Source organism: Oryza brachyantha, chromosome 1 (genome assembly GCF_000231095.2).
Source record: "Oryza brachyantha chromosome 1, ObraRS2, whole genome shotgun sequence".
Classification (NCBI taxonomy): domain Eukaryota; kingdom Viridiplantae; phylum Streptophyta; class Magnoliopsida; order Poales; family Poaceae; genus Oryza; species Oryza brachyantha.
In genome coordinates this window covers 28,880,326-28,895,184 of record NC_023163.2, presented here as the reverse complement: position 1 = coordinate 28,895,184, position 14,859 = coordinate 28,880,326, and the positions used below count along the sequence as shown (strand labels likewise).

Below are 14,859 nucleotides of genomic sequence, written 5' to 3'. Positions count from 1 at the left end.
TTATATTTTTTAATAATTTATAATTAATTAATCATGTACTAATCTATTATTACGTTTTTTTTGCCATACATAAGTTAACAAACGTGTCTTGGCCGAACGCGGCATAGGGTATTATCCCAACCGATAAATGAGTAATATTTTGTAAAGAGTAAATATAGTAGGCTGTAGATATCTTTCTTCTTAATAACAGTTCGTTATTTCGTTGGAAAAGCAATATGTAGCGTGGTGATATAGTATTGTGATCCGTGAGCGTATAATTTCACTAGTTTTATAATTATTTTTAATATATAGGTATTTTTACTATATAGTTTAACATATCTATATGTATTTATTTCCTATATATTATTAATTCATCGTGATTTTTTTCTATATTATCAAAATGCTATCAGAACACCGGTTCCAGTGGCACTTTTTATAATTTTTAGTATCAATTTCACAGTAACAATCTGAAACAGTTGCAAATTTATAATTGCCTTATTTATATCTTCATGGTTCATATACAGTATATATAGTATAATATAATTTCCGTATTTAGAATTTAAAAAAAACATCGTGCAGAAGTGCACTCATCACTTCGACACACCGTGGGAAAACCCCACCGTCCCCAGACCCCAATTCCCCACTTCGACACACGCTTCCCTCCTCCCTTCCATGGCCTCCGCCTCCGCCTCCACCCTCGCCCCCGCCGCCTAGCCTCCCTAGGGTTTCGGGTTCCGAGATCCACGCCGCCGACAATGCCTCGCTCGCCGGAGCAAGTCGTGAGCGAGGTCGGCAAGCGCCTCGCGCAGCCACGCCTCGGCAAGGACGCCCTCGTCAAGCTTCTAAAGGTGAGCAACGTCGCATCCGGGCTTGTCTGCTCAAATCGGTCTAAACCAGCCGCGCTTCCATTTTCCGTGGAACGCCTTTGATGGCTTTTGAGATCTCGAACTGGCTGAAGGCGTTCTGTGTTGCCCATTTCGGCGGTATTTGCTACATGTATTGATGATTTTTCAGTTGGAGCTCATGAGCGCACTTCAATCTCTACATATGAATGAGGCTACCAGCCTACCACTACCGACCGTATGATAATTCGAGTAGGATGCTGCAATTTCTAATGATATTCCGCTCACACGGCCACACTGCAGTAACAATGCTGTAATTCTGAAGTTGTGTATCCACTATGCCCGTGTTTGAAAATTTGAGCGGATAGAGCTTCCGAGTTAGTCTCTGATAACGGTGTTTATGGTAAATAGATTAGCAATAAGTTTTTTGTTTCCTTTTGTTGAAATTAGTGTTGATTTGAGTATATTTCTAAATGGCAGTAGAGAAGTATCTTCATCTTCCTGCAAATTTGAAGTAGCCATAAAGCCTTCAGTCAATTATTTGTTTGATTGTGCTAGGCCCCCCCTCGATTTGTAGGGGAAAAACATATGAAACTTAGAGGGTTTCCATCCAATTCCTAAGAAGGCCTTTGAAACAAAGGAGTGAATTCCATCCTTTCATTTGAAATTCCTATGGAATGGACAATCCTGTAGATAATTTGGAGGAAAATAAGCATGAGGTTCTACCTCATGTTATCTTCTTCCTATGTATTCCTGTGTTTCTCCTGCATGTCAACCAAATTACAGTTTTTAACTTTCCCGTGTTGTTAATTCATGTATGAATTCAATGGGCATGGCATTCTATTCCTAAATTTTCCTTATTCATGTGTTTCAAAGAAAGCCTAAACGGTTATGCCATTACATGTTTGTCTTTGTCTCATGTTTTCCTGTTGTATGAATTGTTGAGTTCAAAAAAGTTGATTTCCATAATAAATGGTAACAGAGACTTCAACCTATTTTGCCTTTTCCATTTTAAATGATGATAGTTCTCTAGGGGATCTACTGCATTACTTAGTTATTTGCCTTTTAAGCTGCTATGGCAAATGCAATTCTCATTACTTATTTTTGTATTTTATTGATGGTCAGGGGACTGACTTTTTTTCGAACACCTTGTTGAAACTCTGTTTAACTATTCACCTGCTCTTATTAGGAAATCGTTGTGGCTTTACCCAACAGTTCAAATTTGAACACTGTAGTTCTGCCACATGCAATTTGGAGCTACCGAACATTCAAATACTTAACTGGCATCACTGTACTGATTATAAGTTCAAATAATACTAATTGATGTTCTCAGCTTCAGTTCGTTGTTAACTGATTCTTTGCACTATCTTTTCTCAGAATGTTTTTTATTCTGTACTTCCATAACTGCTTCTGATATTGTCTGCAGCAAGCTGAAAGTGCTTTATCAGAGTTGAGCCAGTCCTCGTCTCTGCAAGAGGCTCTACATCCTCTTAGTAAATCTCTGGTCCAGACCACTTTACTTAACCATAAGGACAAGGATGTCAAACTTCTCGTTGCAGTTTGCTTTATTGAAGTTATGCGTGTCCTTGCACCTGATCCACCTTTTAGTGATGAAATATTTAAGGTATTTAACCTCATCCACCTTTAACGCTGATGAGTGGGTATTGCTGACTTCTTTGACTTTCCATCAGTGTCTTCAACTATTTCCATTAGTGACATACTGATATGTACTTCCTCCGTTCTAACATGTTAGGATTTTTGGAATTTGAATTTTCTATCAAATATAAACATTTCTGTCACTATTCAGAATACTGCTTGTCCCATCAATTACTTCTCATTCAAAATTCTTCCCATTTTATCCCCATCTACCCTTCCACCCACACCCATTCCTTGTTAAGGCCTAAGGGGCATCCTAGTTTTTTCTTTTCAACCTTAATCTCTGCTAAACAACCTAGAAATACTTGCATTTTGGGACGGAGGTAGTACTACCTAATGACAATTTCTTGAACAGGATTTCTGAAATTCAAATAATGCTTGACTTTTAGTATTTGAATTTAGTGGCAGAGAAAACTTAATAAGGATCTCTTTTGTAACAATTTGTCAACTCCTTTTTCTCAGGAAATATTTAGGCTATTTATCAGTGTATTTGCAGACCTTGCTGAAACTAGCAGCCCATACCTACCAAGAAGGATTTTGATATTGGAAAATGTTGCTGCACTCAGATGCTCTGTAATTATGCTCGACATTGGCTGTCAGGACTTGGTTCTTGACATGGTTAAAGTTTTCTTCTCAGCAGTGAAGTACGACTGAATCTACTCCCATGGTTGCTGTACACCTATATTTTTCACAAGATCTCTAGGTTTGTTACTTGATTGACTGGTTATGAAACTTTTTACAGGCAAGGTGTTCAGCAGAGTTTATGCCAGGCTATGCTATCAATACTGACTCAGATATTAAATGAAAAGGTTACTCAGCCTCTCCTGGATGTGATTTTACGCAATTTAGTAAAAGAGGAGAAGGTGAGCTGTTCACTGTCCATTTATTACTGGCACTGGTGTTGCTTTTTAAAATTTGTGCATCTCCATGTTGGTAACTTAGATATTTGGACACCTATTTTACTTGTTCTTGACAAGCTAATGCTAATTGCTTCTTGTTGCCTGTGCAGGGAGCATCTCACAAGCTGGCGGTTGAAATCATCCAAAACTGTGCTGAGAAATTAGAGCCCATTCTTCGTACTTTCTTGTCATCGTGCATTTTCAATAAGGATGCGCCAGTTAATGAGATCAGGAAATCACATCATAAGATTATCGTGGAGATATTCCAGTGTGCACCCAATATGCTTTTTGCTGTTGTTCCACACTTAACTCATGAACTCCTGGTATGCTATTCTGTGTTTCCTTTGATGTATTATTACATGTGTATTCTCAATGATCATGTACTCTTCTTGCTTAGAGTGACCAAGTTGATATTCGCCTGGAGGCAGTTCACCTGATTGGGAGGCTTCTTGTATTATCTAATCTTCGGTTTGCTCAAGAATACCAATTAATTTTTATGGAATTCTTGAAGAGATTCTCTGACAAATCTGCAGAAGTAAGAATTGCTGCAGTTGATGCAGCAAAAGCCTGTTACATGGCTGTATCGTCTGGAAATGAAGCTAAAGATATTCTTAGTAAGACTGCTACTTTCATCTGTCATTATATCCTGAGTTCTATATTAGCATCTTCTTCCTGTTGATGTTTTGTTTATTTGGCAGCATCGCTTGAACGGAGGTTATTGGATTTTGATGACAAAGTGAGGATCCGAGCTGTCGCTGCACTCTGTGATTTGGCCAAATCAAATCTAGGATCATTTCCTTCTGAGGTGATAATTCAAGCAGCGGAGAGGTTACGTGATAAAAAGGTCAGCATAAACTGCTGTTATTTCTCACTACTGCTGGTTCTATACGGTGCCTAACTTAAAACATTTTTTGTAGGTATCTGTCAGAAAGAATGTAATGCTTAAGTTGCTGGACCTATACCGAGATTACTGTAAGAAATGCTCTAAAGGAACTGCTACAGTTAACACTCACTATGAGCAAATCCCAGCTAAACTTATAATCCTTTGTTTTAATAAAGATAGTGAAATCTTCAGGTTTGTTCTTTCTAATTTTGTTCATAGGATCATGCCATCACTCCATCTCTCCTCACTGCTGACCTCTTTTTGATGGCAGACCACAGAACATGGAGCTTATATTTGCTGAAGATCTCTTCCCATCATCACTTTCTCCAAAAGAAAGAGCAAACCACTGGGTTGAGTTCTTCTCTTATTTCAAATCAGAGCACATTAAGGCTTTGCACATCATTTTTTCTCAGAAAAGAAGGTGCATATACTCATCTTTGTTGCATACAGTATATAGATGCAGCAGACTCTGTTCTTTATTGTCTTGCTGAAAAAGCTTACTTTTAGGTTGCAACTGGAGATGCAAGAATATTTATCTCTTAGAGCAAAAAAGGTTTGTAAACGGTCACTACGTAGTCAACAGTCAATCACTTCTGTAAATTTACTATTGCGCATGTTGCAGGAGGAACCTTCAGATGAAATACAGAAGAAAATTTGTGCATCATTCAGAAAGATGTCTGCTGCCTTTGCAGATTCCTCTAATGTTGAAGAGTATTTCAAAAATTTGCATCAGCTGAAGGATAATAACATATTTAAGGATTTGGCTGAATTGAGAAATGAGGGCAGCAGTTTTGCAACAATCCGGTCGATCAGAGTAATATTCTTTTAGTTCTTAATTATGAAACTGCCCATTGTTTAGTTTCTCCATGCTTTTGTTCCATTTACATTTTAGGAAATCCAATCAATAAGAACTTATTGTGCGGGAGGTTCTGGTTCATACTTTAAAAAGCACTGTGTTATGCATCAATGCACACTCCACTGTTTTCTTGCCATCCTTAATCTGCCCGTGTCATTATACATACTCATCTGTACTGGCATATCCTATGTACATTCCCTTCATTGATATCTATGCTGATTTCTCCTGGACCAAATAACACATGAAAGTCAGGAAGATAGTCTATTGACTGCTCTAATGCTATAGTTTGTACACTTCTTTTCATTGCAATATTATTTTTAACAGAGTTTACCCTTTTTTCTCCTGTACAACAATATGGTACTTATGCCTTTATCTGGCCAAATCAGAAGGTGTGACCATGTATACACCAAAAGAAACACTGACATTTTTGTTGTTGTGGGCTTGAAAATGAAAAAAAAAAAAAGGCCTGTGGGTGTAGCCTAGTCATCACGAACATCTAATTCTCATTTTTTAAGAGGTCATTCATTTGTTCTATGTAAACCTAAAATGTATATTGAGTGAGACAAGACTGCAGTTTGTGCAATGATTCCAATATCGACATATTTGTCAGCAAACAACATAAGGTGGATCTTCCATGTTCTGTTGAAATACTGTTAGACCTCTTGGTTTTGCTGTCAACTGGGCAGGTTAGTGAAATTTTTTTATTAAATAAACCTTTTTAAGAAATAATTTTATTACTAAACCTCTGGGCAAAATTTTTCCAAAACTGAATCTTTTGGCCACGCCAATGACAATGGTGTGGCAAGACAACGCTGCCACATAGCCTAATCGGCGTGGCAGTCTTGCCACGCCAATGTCAGTGGCATGGTAAGACAACGCTACCACGCCACCGATAATGGCGTGGCCAAAAGGTTCATGCGGTGGAAATATTTTTCCCGGAGGTTTAGTAATAAAATTATTTCTTAAAAAGGTTTTAAAAAAATTCCAGGTTAGTTTGGGTAGTTAGGTGAGCAGTTAGCCCAAGTGCATCCATAGCATCTTGCAGAATTTGGGTGAAAAAGCGCATCTGCCAGTCTTTGAACCTGGAACCTTTTGAAGTGTGCTAGGTGCTGTATAAATCTTATGTAATTTTGTTCTTGCACAGCTGTTTTGGATATCATGTCAACTAGCATGTGGTCTGACCAACTGGTTGTGAACCAGTTGTATTCTGATAACTGTGGTTCTTTACATTTGTGTACTCACCCTGGAATTCATAATATGTTGAATAGTTCTCTTGTTTTTTTACAAGATGTCTTCACATTCAGTCAAATCTTCACACTGGCTGAGGTCCATAAATATTCTTTCTTTGATTATACCTGAGTTCATGGATGTAATGTCTGCAGGATTTATTTCTCAAGAGAATTGGTAACAAACATCCGCTTTACAATTTCTGTAAGGTTCTGTCTGTAAAATGCTCACATTCAATATTTAATCGGGAGATGATATGTGCCATTCTGGAGGCTCTTTTCTCCCGCAGAATTGAATTAACCAATCATGTGGAGGCTTCATGTGATCTTTTGCTGGTAAGAATATTTAATGTTAACTGGGTTAATTGTTTCTCCTCAGATTCTACACTATGCTAGAAATCTGCAATTTATTTACATTTTATCTGTGTTTTGAGTTTCATCCTTGGTTGATGTACTCGTCTCACTTCCCTTTAGTTGCATCAAATACTACCGTCTAGCCATAACCATAGGCATGATAGTTGTCTTCATTGCCATTGGTTACAGTTTTTATTTCAGTTGTGCTTCATGACTTTTAGGCTCACTAGTTTAATTTAATCTATTTTGACTTTGTGCATGCATTTTCTTCTTTTAGATTTCTTACTTAAAGCTGTGACCATGCAGCTAGTTTCAAAGGTGTTTCCATCATTTTTCCAAGGCTCAGAGGATTACCTGATGAAGCTGTTCTCAGAAGAATCAATCTTGATAAATGAAAAGACTCTGCAAATGTTGTCACATTTGGTGAAGTCAGGATGTCATTTATCTATTGATTTCAGGTAAATACAATTGCAATGGATTTTCTTTTGGGTGAGAAAAATGCACTGGAAGTTGGATTGTCTTTATCTGTCTGTTTGCTGAGAATTGCTCTACTTATGCTTATTCCTGTACCAATGAAGGATTGGTTCCTTGCAACATGTTCCCTAATTCTATGAAATTACATGGCATTTTTTTTCTGAATATCTTGATGGATTTTTTGTGATAAAAACTTAATGCATCAATAGCACTTATTTGCAAATTCCTAATGTTTTTCTTGAGATAAGTTATTCATGTCATGGCCATCCCCATCTTTTATTATCTTCTTTCAAACATAATCTTTACATGTTTTAAGTGAATCTGGTTTTGCTGCTACCTCTCAGTGGTGATATCTACCCATTACTGGAGCAAAAGTGTATAGAAGGAACACGTGCTGAATCAAAGTATGCTGTTGCAGCAATTGCTTCACTGATCCAGTCCCCAAGTGAAGAAAAATTCAGCAGATTATGTGAGGTAGATGCTGGATACTGTAGTGCGTCTTGATGGTTCAATTCTGCATCCAGTATCTAGTTTCTTTTGATAGATTTCATGGCAATGTCATCAATTGATGACAAAGCTGCTTTACTCTTATGCCTATCTAGTTTGCTCAGGATCACATTCTTACCCAATTCTCAAGATTTATGCTTGCTTTTGATGGAAGAGACTAGCATGTGCATTTATCATAATATGAAAATGTGGAATTCATCTCCATTTTATTCTGCTGTGTAAACTGCAGACTGCCAGCTTGATTCCTGGCTTCAAGGGAAAAAAGTATCAGATGATGCATTATCTTATGATACATAATCCATTCATGTGACATCTAAAAAAATTTACTTGACATGATAAAAGTATCAGTTGACTAATTAAGTATCATATTTCTTATGATTCATCATTTGCACATTGAAGTATACTGCTCTATTTTTTTTTGTGAACCAGATATTTTCGTCTTTGGTTTATCATGTTTCTTTTCTTTATTTGATGCCATGTGGCTATTTCCTTTGTGTACTAATATTTTTCTGTTCTACCCTGCAGAAAGTTATCGTTGCTCTAGATGATAATTACAATATCCCAACACTATTACAGTCATTGGGCTTGATAGTGGAACATTCACCTTCTATGTATACGTTATATGACAAGCAAATTATTAATTTTGTTCAGGATATTTTATGCTCAACTGAGGTATGCTATTTTTTAATAGCAATGATGTATGGGTTAAGCAAAGTTATTATTGCATCAGTGTGCTATTTCGACAAAGATGATAATGACTTTATGCTTTGGTTTATGCAGTTCATTTCAACACCTGGACAGTTGTCACCTGATGACAATTCTGCATGTAGTTTCTCCTGCAAACTGAAGGCAAGTTTATTGCAAAAAATGAATTGTTCAACTCATGATGATTTGATATTTAGGTCCAAATGTGAATAGACTTCATTATTGGACTTTAATTTGTAGTACATCTTTGTAGAACAAAACTGATAATTGCAAGGTGCAAAAATACTGTCAAGTGTCCCACAAGGTTTCAACCAAGAACACGATGCGTGTAAGGATAGATGAAAGATCATTCCAATTTATGGTTTTGGGGTTAATTAGTTCTTGACCGACATTTGTCCTTTTTTGTATTTTCTCCTTAAGAGCACTGTATCCCCAAATGAAATTTGGCCGGATGCTTAACTATGTACAAAATAACCAGCCTTCCTGGACTTTTTTTATGGATATCCGCACACACCTCCTAGAATTCAAGTTCCGAAGCATTAGATATTCTCCCTGATGGGAATCGCATACTAGGATTTTAAAACGTTCCCAGGAAGGCCTTTGTCATTTATGTTCTGGTCTGATTTTTTTTTCTTTATTGTAGATTTATTGTCTTAAAACTCTTGTCAAAAGTTGTTTACCAAGAAGCACGGTCCGTGATAGAATTGATCATCTTCTGAAGATTCTGTTAGATATAATTCTTGAAGAGTTCAAGCCCATTTCACAATGGTTTGTTTTATTCTGCCCGCTCACATTCTATTATGTTTGTCCCAATAAATGATTAACTCATTGCTTCAGATAATATGCATGGTACTTGTTTACTAAGCATGAAATCTAAGATGCATTTGTTGATTAGCTTTTCTATGATATTTGTTTGAGCAATATTGGAACACATGATTTGTTCTGTTGTCTGGTGTACTACCTCCATCCCAAAATAAGATTGTTTTTACCCTCTCTTGTTTGTCCAAAATAAGTTCATCTTTGAGCAATCATTGCATCGGAGTTTGTAAATGTAGGGGACAAATATATTGAAATTAGAAAGTAGGGAACAATTGCATTGGGATTGATAAATGGAGGGCATTCTAGTATTTTTGCTTTTGTATTGGCATGTGTAGGATGTGGAAAATGAGGTTATTTTGGGACGGGAGTATCCAGTATGAAAAATTAAAAGTTTTCTTCACAACACATGGCTGATGCCTTAAGGTGCTAGAGTTTAGTTCCATGTGGCTTTCATGATTAATGAGGTTTCTTTTACCATTTACACCTTTAATTTTCGGTCATGGTGATGGTGGGTGTTGATACGTTAGTCAGTATAAGCTGGGATAGGGATGCAAGATTGGCCACTCTTGGGTACCCATTGACCCATCCTATTCAATCAAATGTGTTTTTATTCCATATTGTAGCTCATATTATGTAGAAAACTGTAAATTGAAGTAATGTGGATCCATGGGCAGATATAGGTCAAACTTTGCATCCTTAGCTGGGAAATACTATTTTGTCTCAACTAGCTGTATCCTAGGTGGTATAATGTCAGGAATTAGGAACTTGCCAATCTTTTTCCAAAGAAAAGGAATTCACCAAGTCTGGTTGCGCAGGGTAATTATCTTCTTTTTTCTTTTCGCATCTGCAAGATAATATTCAAATCGGGGATTATTTTTCCTGTACAAGTTGCACTAGATAATCCATATATTACCCTGGTTACTGAAGCCTACTAGGCGATGATCATCATCTTTTTTTTCTTGCTTAATACAAGTTGAATACTTATTATATTTTCTCTTGTCCTGCATTCAGTGAAAATGATAGGCCATATCTGAAACTGGCTGCTGGGAAATCTGTACTACAATTAGCTGCAAGATGGGATTCACATATTTCACCAAAATTGTTTCGCAGTGCAGTTCTCATGGCAAGGGTATTGTTTATCGAGTATCGATTACTCATATTGTTTTAATTTTCATAAAGAGATCAACATTTCTGCCCTCTAGATTTCCCCAAAACTATTTTATAATCTTACTTGCTAGAAGGGCACTGGTTTGGAGGTTAAATGTTCTTTTATAAGCAAACATACCTGTTTTCAGGCACCATTTTGTTACCTATTTTACCCCTGAATGTCCAATTTTATTCTTCAGGAATCTACTGTAGTTCCATATTCTAGTATTTGCTCTTCTTAATATTATTGTGCCTGTCATCCAGGATTCTTCGTATACTGTTCGCAAATCATTCATTTGCAAACTTCATGGCCATTTAAGGGAGCACACAATTCCTGTTAAATACACATGTGCTTTTGCGTTGGCATCAACAGATTGCTCCAGAGATGTTCGTACTGAAGTAGGTTTCTTCTGCTCTCGATTTCTTTGTACATGCCATACAATCTCACACCTTTAAAGGAGTTTTCTCTCTTTTGAAATTTGAACTGTTTTTTTACTAGTCGACAAGGTACTTAAATGAAGTGCTAAAGGAACAAAGAAGATTATTTGTTCATCAAAACACAAGCAAGCAGTCAATTGTAGACCATCCAGCATATGCTGTGGTTTTCTTGGTCCATACCCTAGCGTATGATAAAGAGTTTCCCACGAAGCTGTGTGAAAACAAGATCTCTGCTGAATTTTGGAGGTCTTTTCTTATTTAATGTGTTTGCGTAAAGCTTTTTCTGCCTTGCAATTATAGTATTGGTTGGAAGTTCTTGAAGCTTCTAATCACTTACTCCTTTGTTCTGTTGGCAGCCCACTTGTTGTAATGTTGAGAGCACTAGTTGAAATAGATGATACAGGCAGAAGTGAGCTTGGTCACAATACCAGTTCAGTTCCCATTCTTCTGGGGATTTTCCGTGCTATTCAGAAGGCTGAGGATTTAACTGAGGCTGACGATCTGGCTGAGTGTGGAATCACTCATGTATATCTCTTTACCAACATGTTGATATTTCTCATTTGTCTATCAAGGTTTTTGTCCAGCATTAATGCCTAAACTCCTGTCGCAGAAACTGCACATTCTCTCGAGAATCGGATTGCTTATTGTCAAAGAACTTGATAAGCACTACAAGATATCAGATTCTCCACGTCAGATTCTCTTGCCCTCATCTTATTTCAGACTGTCTGGTAGCGTGAACAAAACTGACGTGCGTTATTCTTATACTTCATTTCAAAATGAAGCTCAATATATTTCCACATTAGCTATTTCACCAGGCTGTATATTCTCTAATGTAGAAATGCTGCCAAGGAGAATTCATCAATGACAGTTTTGTGAAGAGAATCCTTGGTGCTCATGGACCTTGTATCAACCTGGTACATTATATGTGTAATTCTACCCTATGTTGTGTTGTATTTATAGCTTCACACCGATTGAGAGTGGTCTTATAGCTCTTCCCCATCAATAATTCAATAATTTCAGGATGATAAAAAATGTTCTGATACTGCCAAGAAGGTATCGACAGAATTTGCTCCTGACAGGGAAGTTTGTTCCTCATTAAGCAACATAGCGAGACAGAATGCAAGCTGTAATGATAAAGGGAAAAGGCACAAAAGACTGGATCAAACTACTAATCATAGTTTGGAGAAAGAAAAGGTGTCATCTTGTGGTTCTGCTGGTATGAAGGTGTCATCTCCAGCCTCTTTAAGTTTAGCTAAGGATACTGATTCCATAAACCAGAATCATCCAGAGAGTAGAAGCTCCACCGGGGAAACTAGAGCTTCGGAGACTGATCGTAACTATTCTAATTGTAGGGAAACTGTGGTATGCACATTTTTGTTAATTAGCTGGTTCAGTTCTTATGATGTCTGACTATATTTGCATGTGCCTTTGGCCATTTTTCCCTTTTTTAGTTACTTTATTGGTGAATTAATATGCATATGATTTACAGATGAAAGATACAGGCAAAGTGCTTGTTGGAAGTCGCATCAGATTGTGGTCAGCACGTGATATGTGGTAAACTTGCAGATTACCGAAATTGCAAATGGTAACTGTTTGATAAATGTATTCTTACATGCTCTAACCTGATGCAGTTATATCTGTGGAACTGTTGAGACATATGATCAATCAAATGGCTTTCACAAGGTACTGTTGTTACTTATTATTATTATTACTGCCTTTTTCCCATGCCAAAGTAGTATAATTATTTTGATTATGAACTGCATAATATCTGTGTAGAATGTATAACTAGTCTTTATTTTATAACTATCCCTAAAGTTGGCTATTATTGTCAATTTTTAGTGGAACTATAGGCGTAGTTTCTGAGTATTAGTTGTGGCCACAAGCTTATAATTGTGCTAAATTTATGTGACAATGTGAATGTCAATGTGATTTTCCTATGGATCAGAACTGTGCTAGTCAAACTTGCTTTCTCAACTTGATATTCAGTTGATGCAGCAGATCACGTCTGAGATTTATGATATGTTGGCTGCTGCTAGGATGTTGAGACAGATCACCTTGTGCCTACACCCAGCAGCTCTTCTATGATTTTTTTTCCTGATTAGTATATGCTTTGTGATTTTTAAATGGAATGTTTAAGTTTCACACAAGAATAACTGTATTTCCAGCTATCTAATTATTTTTGCATGGTCATGTTTATAAGATTATCTATGAAAACGGTGACAAGGAGTTAGTGCGCTTGGAACGTCAGAAGTGGGAGTTCATTAATGACAATTTTTCAACAGTAGAGGTAAATCCTGGTGACTGCCTGTGATCAGCTGATAAGTTTGGCAGCGGATTGAACTTGTTGATTGGTTCATCAACATTTATACATGTATTATTGATGTCTTTTCAGGACATTCCCAGCTGCCATCCCAGATGCTGGTAAGCAGACAAACAGTTTAACATGTTTTCCTTCTCTGGAAAACATGTTTTCCTGCTATGGTTGTATTATTCCACATCTGCATGTGTTATACATATTAAATGCGTTGATTATGTTTTATGATGGGTTTCCTATCTTACAATATCATGTTTATGCTGGCCATATATTACTTCTAGAATAGCTAGATTTGTAAAGAGTATCTTATCATGACGATGACGATATATCATGCAAACTTTGCTTCAATGGATATGCATGTAAAGCTAGTAAGATGCATAGCTGTTGGAGCTGTAGTGAACCGTTGCTTTCAAGTTTTATCCAACTTATGATGATACTTGTTCTGAATCCTCAGTAGTTCTTTCAAAAAAGATCGTGGAAAGGGTTTGTCTGATACTCAAAACCAAAAGCAAGAGATGTTGCTTCCTGGCTCTTCCATTATCTGGTGAGAAATATTCTGTATCTTTATTTGGAAACTTTGCTTGGCGTGCAACACAGACTACTCACAGCTCAACTTGTGACAGTAATCCGGATGAGGATTTTGGTGATATTGATGATAATTTTGTGGAGCGACCTTTTTCAAATAACAAGACAGGTAACGCGTTGCTCTGTACACAATATCCAAGAAGACAGTATTTTGAGCGCCATTTATCCAATTTTGTTTTCTAGGGATGGCTGCATGTTTTGAAGTGATGATTATCTAATTTGCCGTTTTCAGAACGGTTCCTTTATCTTATTTTAAGCTAAGAAGGTTTGAATTGTTAGAATGTTCCAATTGGCATTCATTTGGAAATGGCAACATTGCACATTCAATTAAGTTGTCTGGACTGACTAGTTTGGGAAGTTCTTTTATGTCTCCTTTCATGTTTACATCTGTGTATATAAAATAAAATTAACTGAGCTGCGTAACCTTTTTTTGGCAGTGGCTGGTCTCAAGAAAAACAGCAAGAGAGCGCTGGATTTGAGTAATGCACAGAGCAGCTCTGGATTAACCGCTTTTAATACGGGAGATAACGTAAGTCGTCAATTTGAGAAGAATAAACAGGATCCCTCTTTGGCTTGTTTTTCTTGGCGTTGAACACCCTCTTTTGTTCGCGAATGACTCCCCCTTTTATTTTGCCAGGTTCGGCGTACTAGAGCAAGAAAGGTGCAACTGTAAGTCTAACCGTCACTGATTTATGTAGGATATACATGTGCTAGTGATTAGTGAGTAATGTGGTCTTCACAGCAATCTTGTTTTTCTTTTCACCCATGTGATTTATGTAGGATATATGATAGAGTACTGTGGTTTTTTTAACAGAAATCTTGGTTTTATAACCCGTGTAACCTTCCTTGTAAATACAAAATTCAGATGCCCCTGTAAAAAGGGAAATTTATAACTGTGCCATCCTTTTAATTTTGCGAAGTTAAAATATGTCATTGGTATCTCAATAACATGTGGAAGACACATAAGTAAAAATGATATGTTGATGTTTAGGCAATTTTCCAGCAACTCTGGTTCGTTGTGTGATCCGTCACTTTAAACTAGTTGCATGTCAGTAAGAGCAAATGCTCTTTCGAGCAAAATTTGTGACTGAAGTGCTGACTCCTGATAAGAGAAGGGGAGCAAAGGGAGATGACACCCCGCAGCTTCACGATGGGAAAAATATCATTCGATTATTT

General features: G+C 37.0%; 1 protein-coding gene across 2 annotated transcripts; it reads left to right on the top strand.

The window, feature by feature from the left end:
* The first annotated feature begins 629 nt into the window (after positions 1-629).
* Positions 630-14,680, top strand: LOC102707355 (sister chromatid cohesion protein PDS5 homolog A). 2 transcript variants are annotated; one of them, XM_040522747.1, is made up of 32 exons: positions 630-827; positions 2,248-2,445; positions 2,940-3,121; positions 3,220-3,340; positions 3,487-3,699; positions 3,774-3,990; positions 4,075-4,220; positions 4,294-4,451; positions 4,531-4,680; positions 4,767-4,812; positions 4,882-5,073; positions 6,498-6,677; positions 7,002-7,153; positions 7,514-7,643; positions 8,202-8,348; positions 8,457-8,525; positions 9,025-9,149; positions 10,212-10,329; positions 10,611-10,745; positions 10,846-11,030; positions 11,141-11,309; positions 11,395-11,532; positions 11,621-11,698; positions 11,805-12,146; positions 12,274-12,338; positions 12,416-12,467; positions 12,985-13,071; positions 13,177-13,205; positions 13,556-13,642; positions 13,722-13,792; positions 14,121-14,212; positions 14,321-14,680. In XM_040522747.1, the coding sequence occupies exons 1-32, from the start codon at positions 735-737 to the stop codon at positions 14,354-14,356; spliced, it is 4,203 nt and encodes a 1,400-aa protein (XP_040378681.1). In that variant the 5' UTR covers positions 630-734; the 3' UTR covers positions 14,357-14,680. The 2 variants fall into 2 exon arrangements, with proteins under 2 accessions (XP_040378681.1, XP_006645081.2); XM_006645018.3 differs by having other exon boundaries at positions 13,553-13,642.
* Positions 14,681-14,859: the final 179 nt, after the last annotated feature.

Coding starts and splice junctions, on each gene's coding strand:
- LOC102707355 (XM_006645018.3), top strand. CDS start 735: ATGCCTCGCTCGCCGGAGCAAGTCGTGAGCGAGGTCGGCAAGCGCCTC. Junction 7,644..8,201: donor AATTCAGCAGATTATGTGAG/GTAGATGCTGGA, acceptor TCTACCCTGCAG/AAAGTTATCGTTGCTCTAGA. Junction 8,349..8,456: donor ATATTTTATGCTCAACTGAG/GTATGCTATTTT, acceptor TGGTTTATGCAG/TTCATTTCAACACCTGGACA.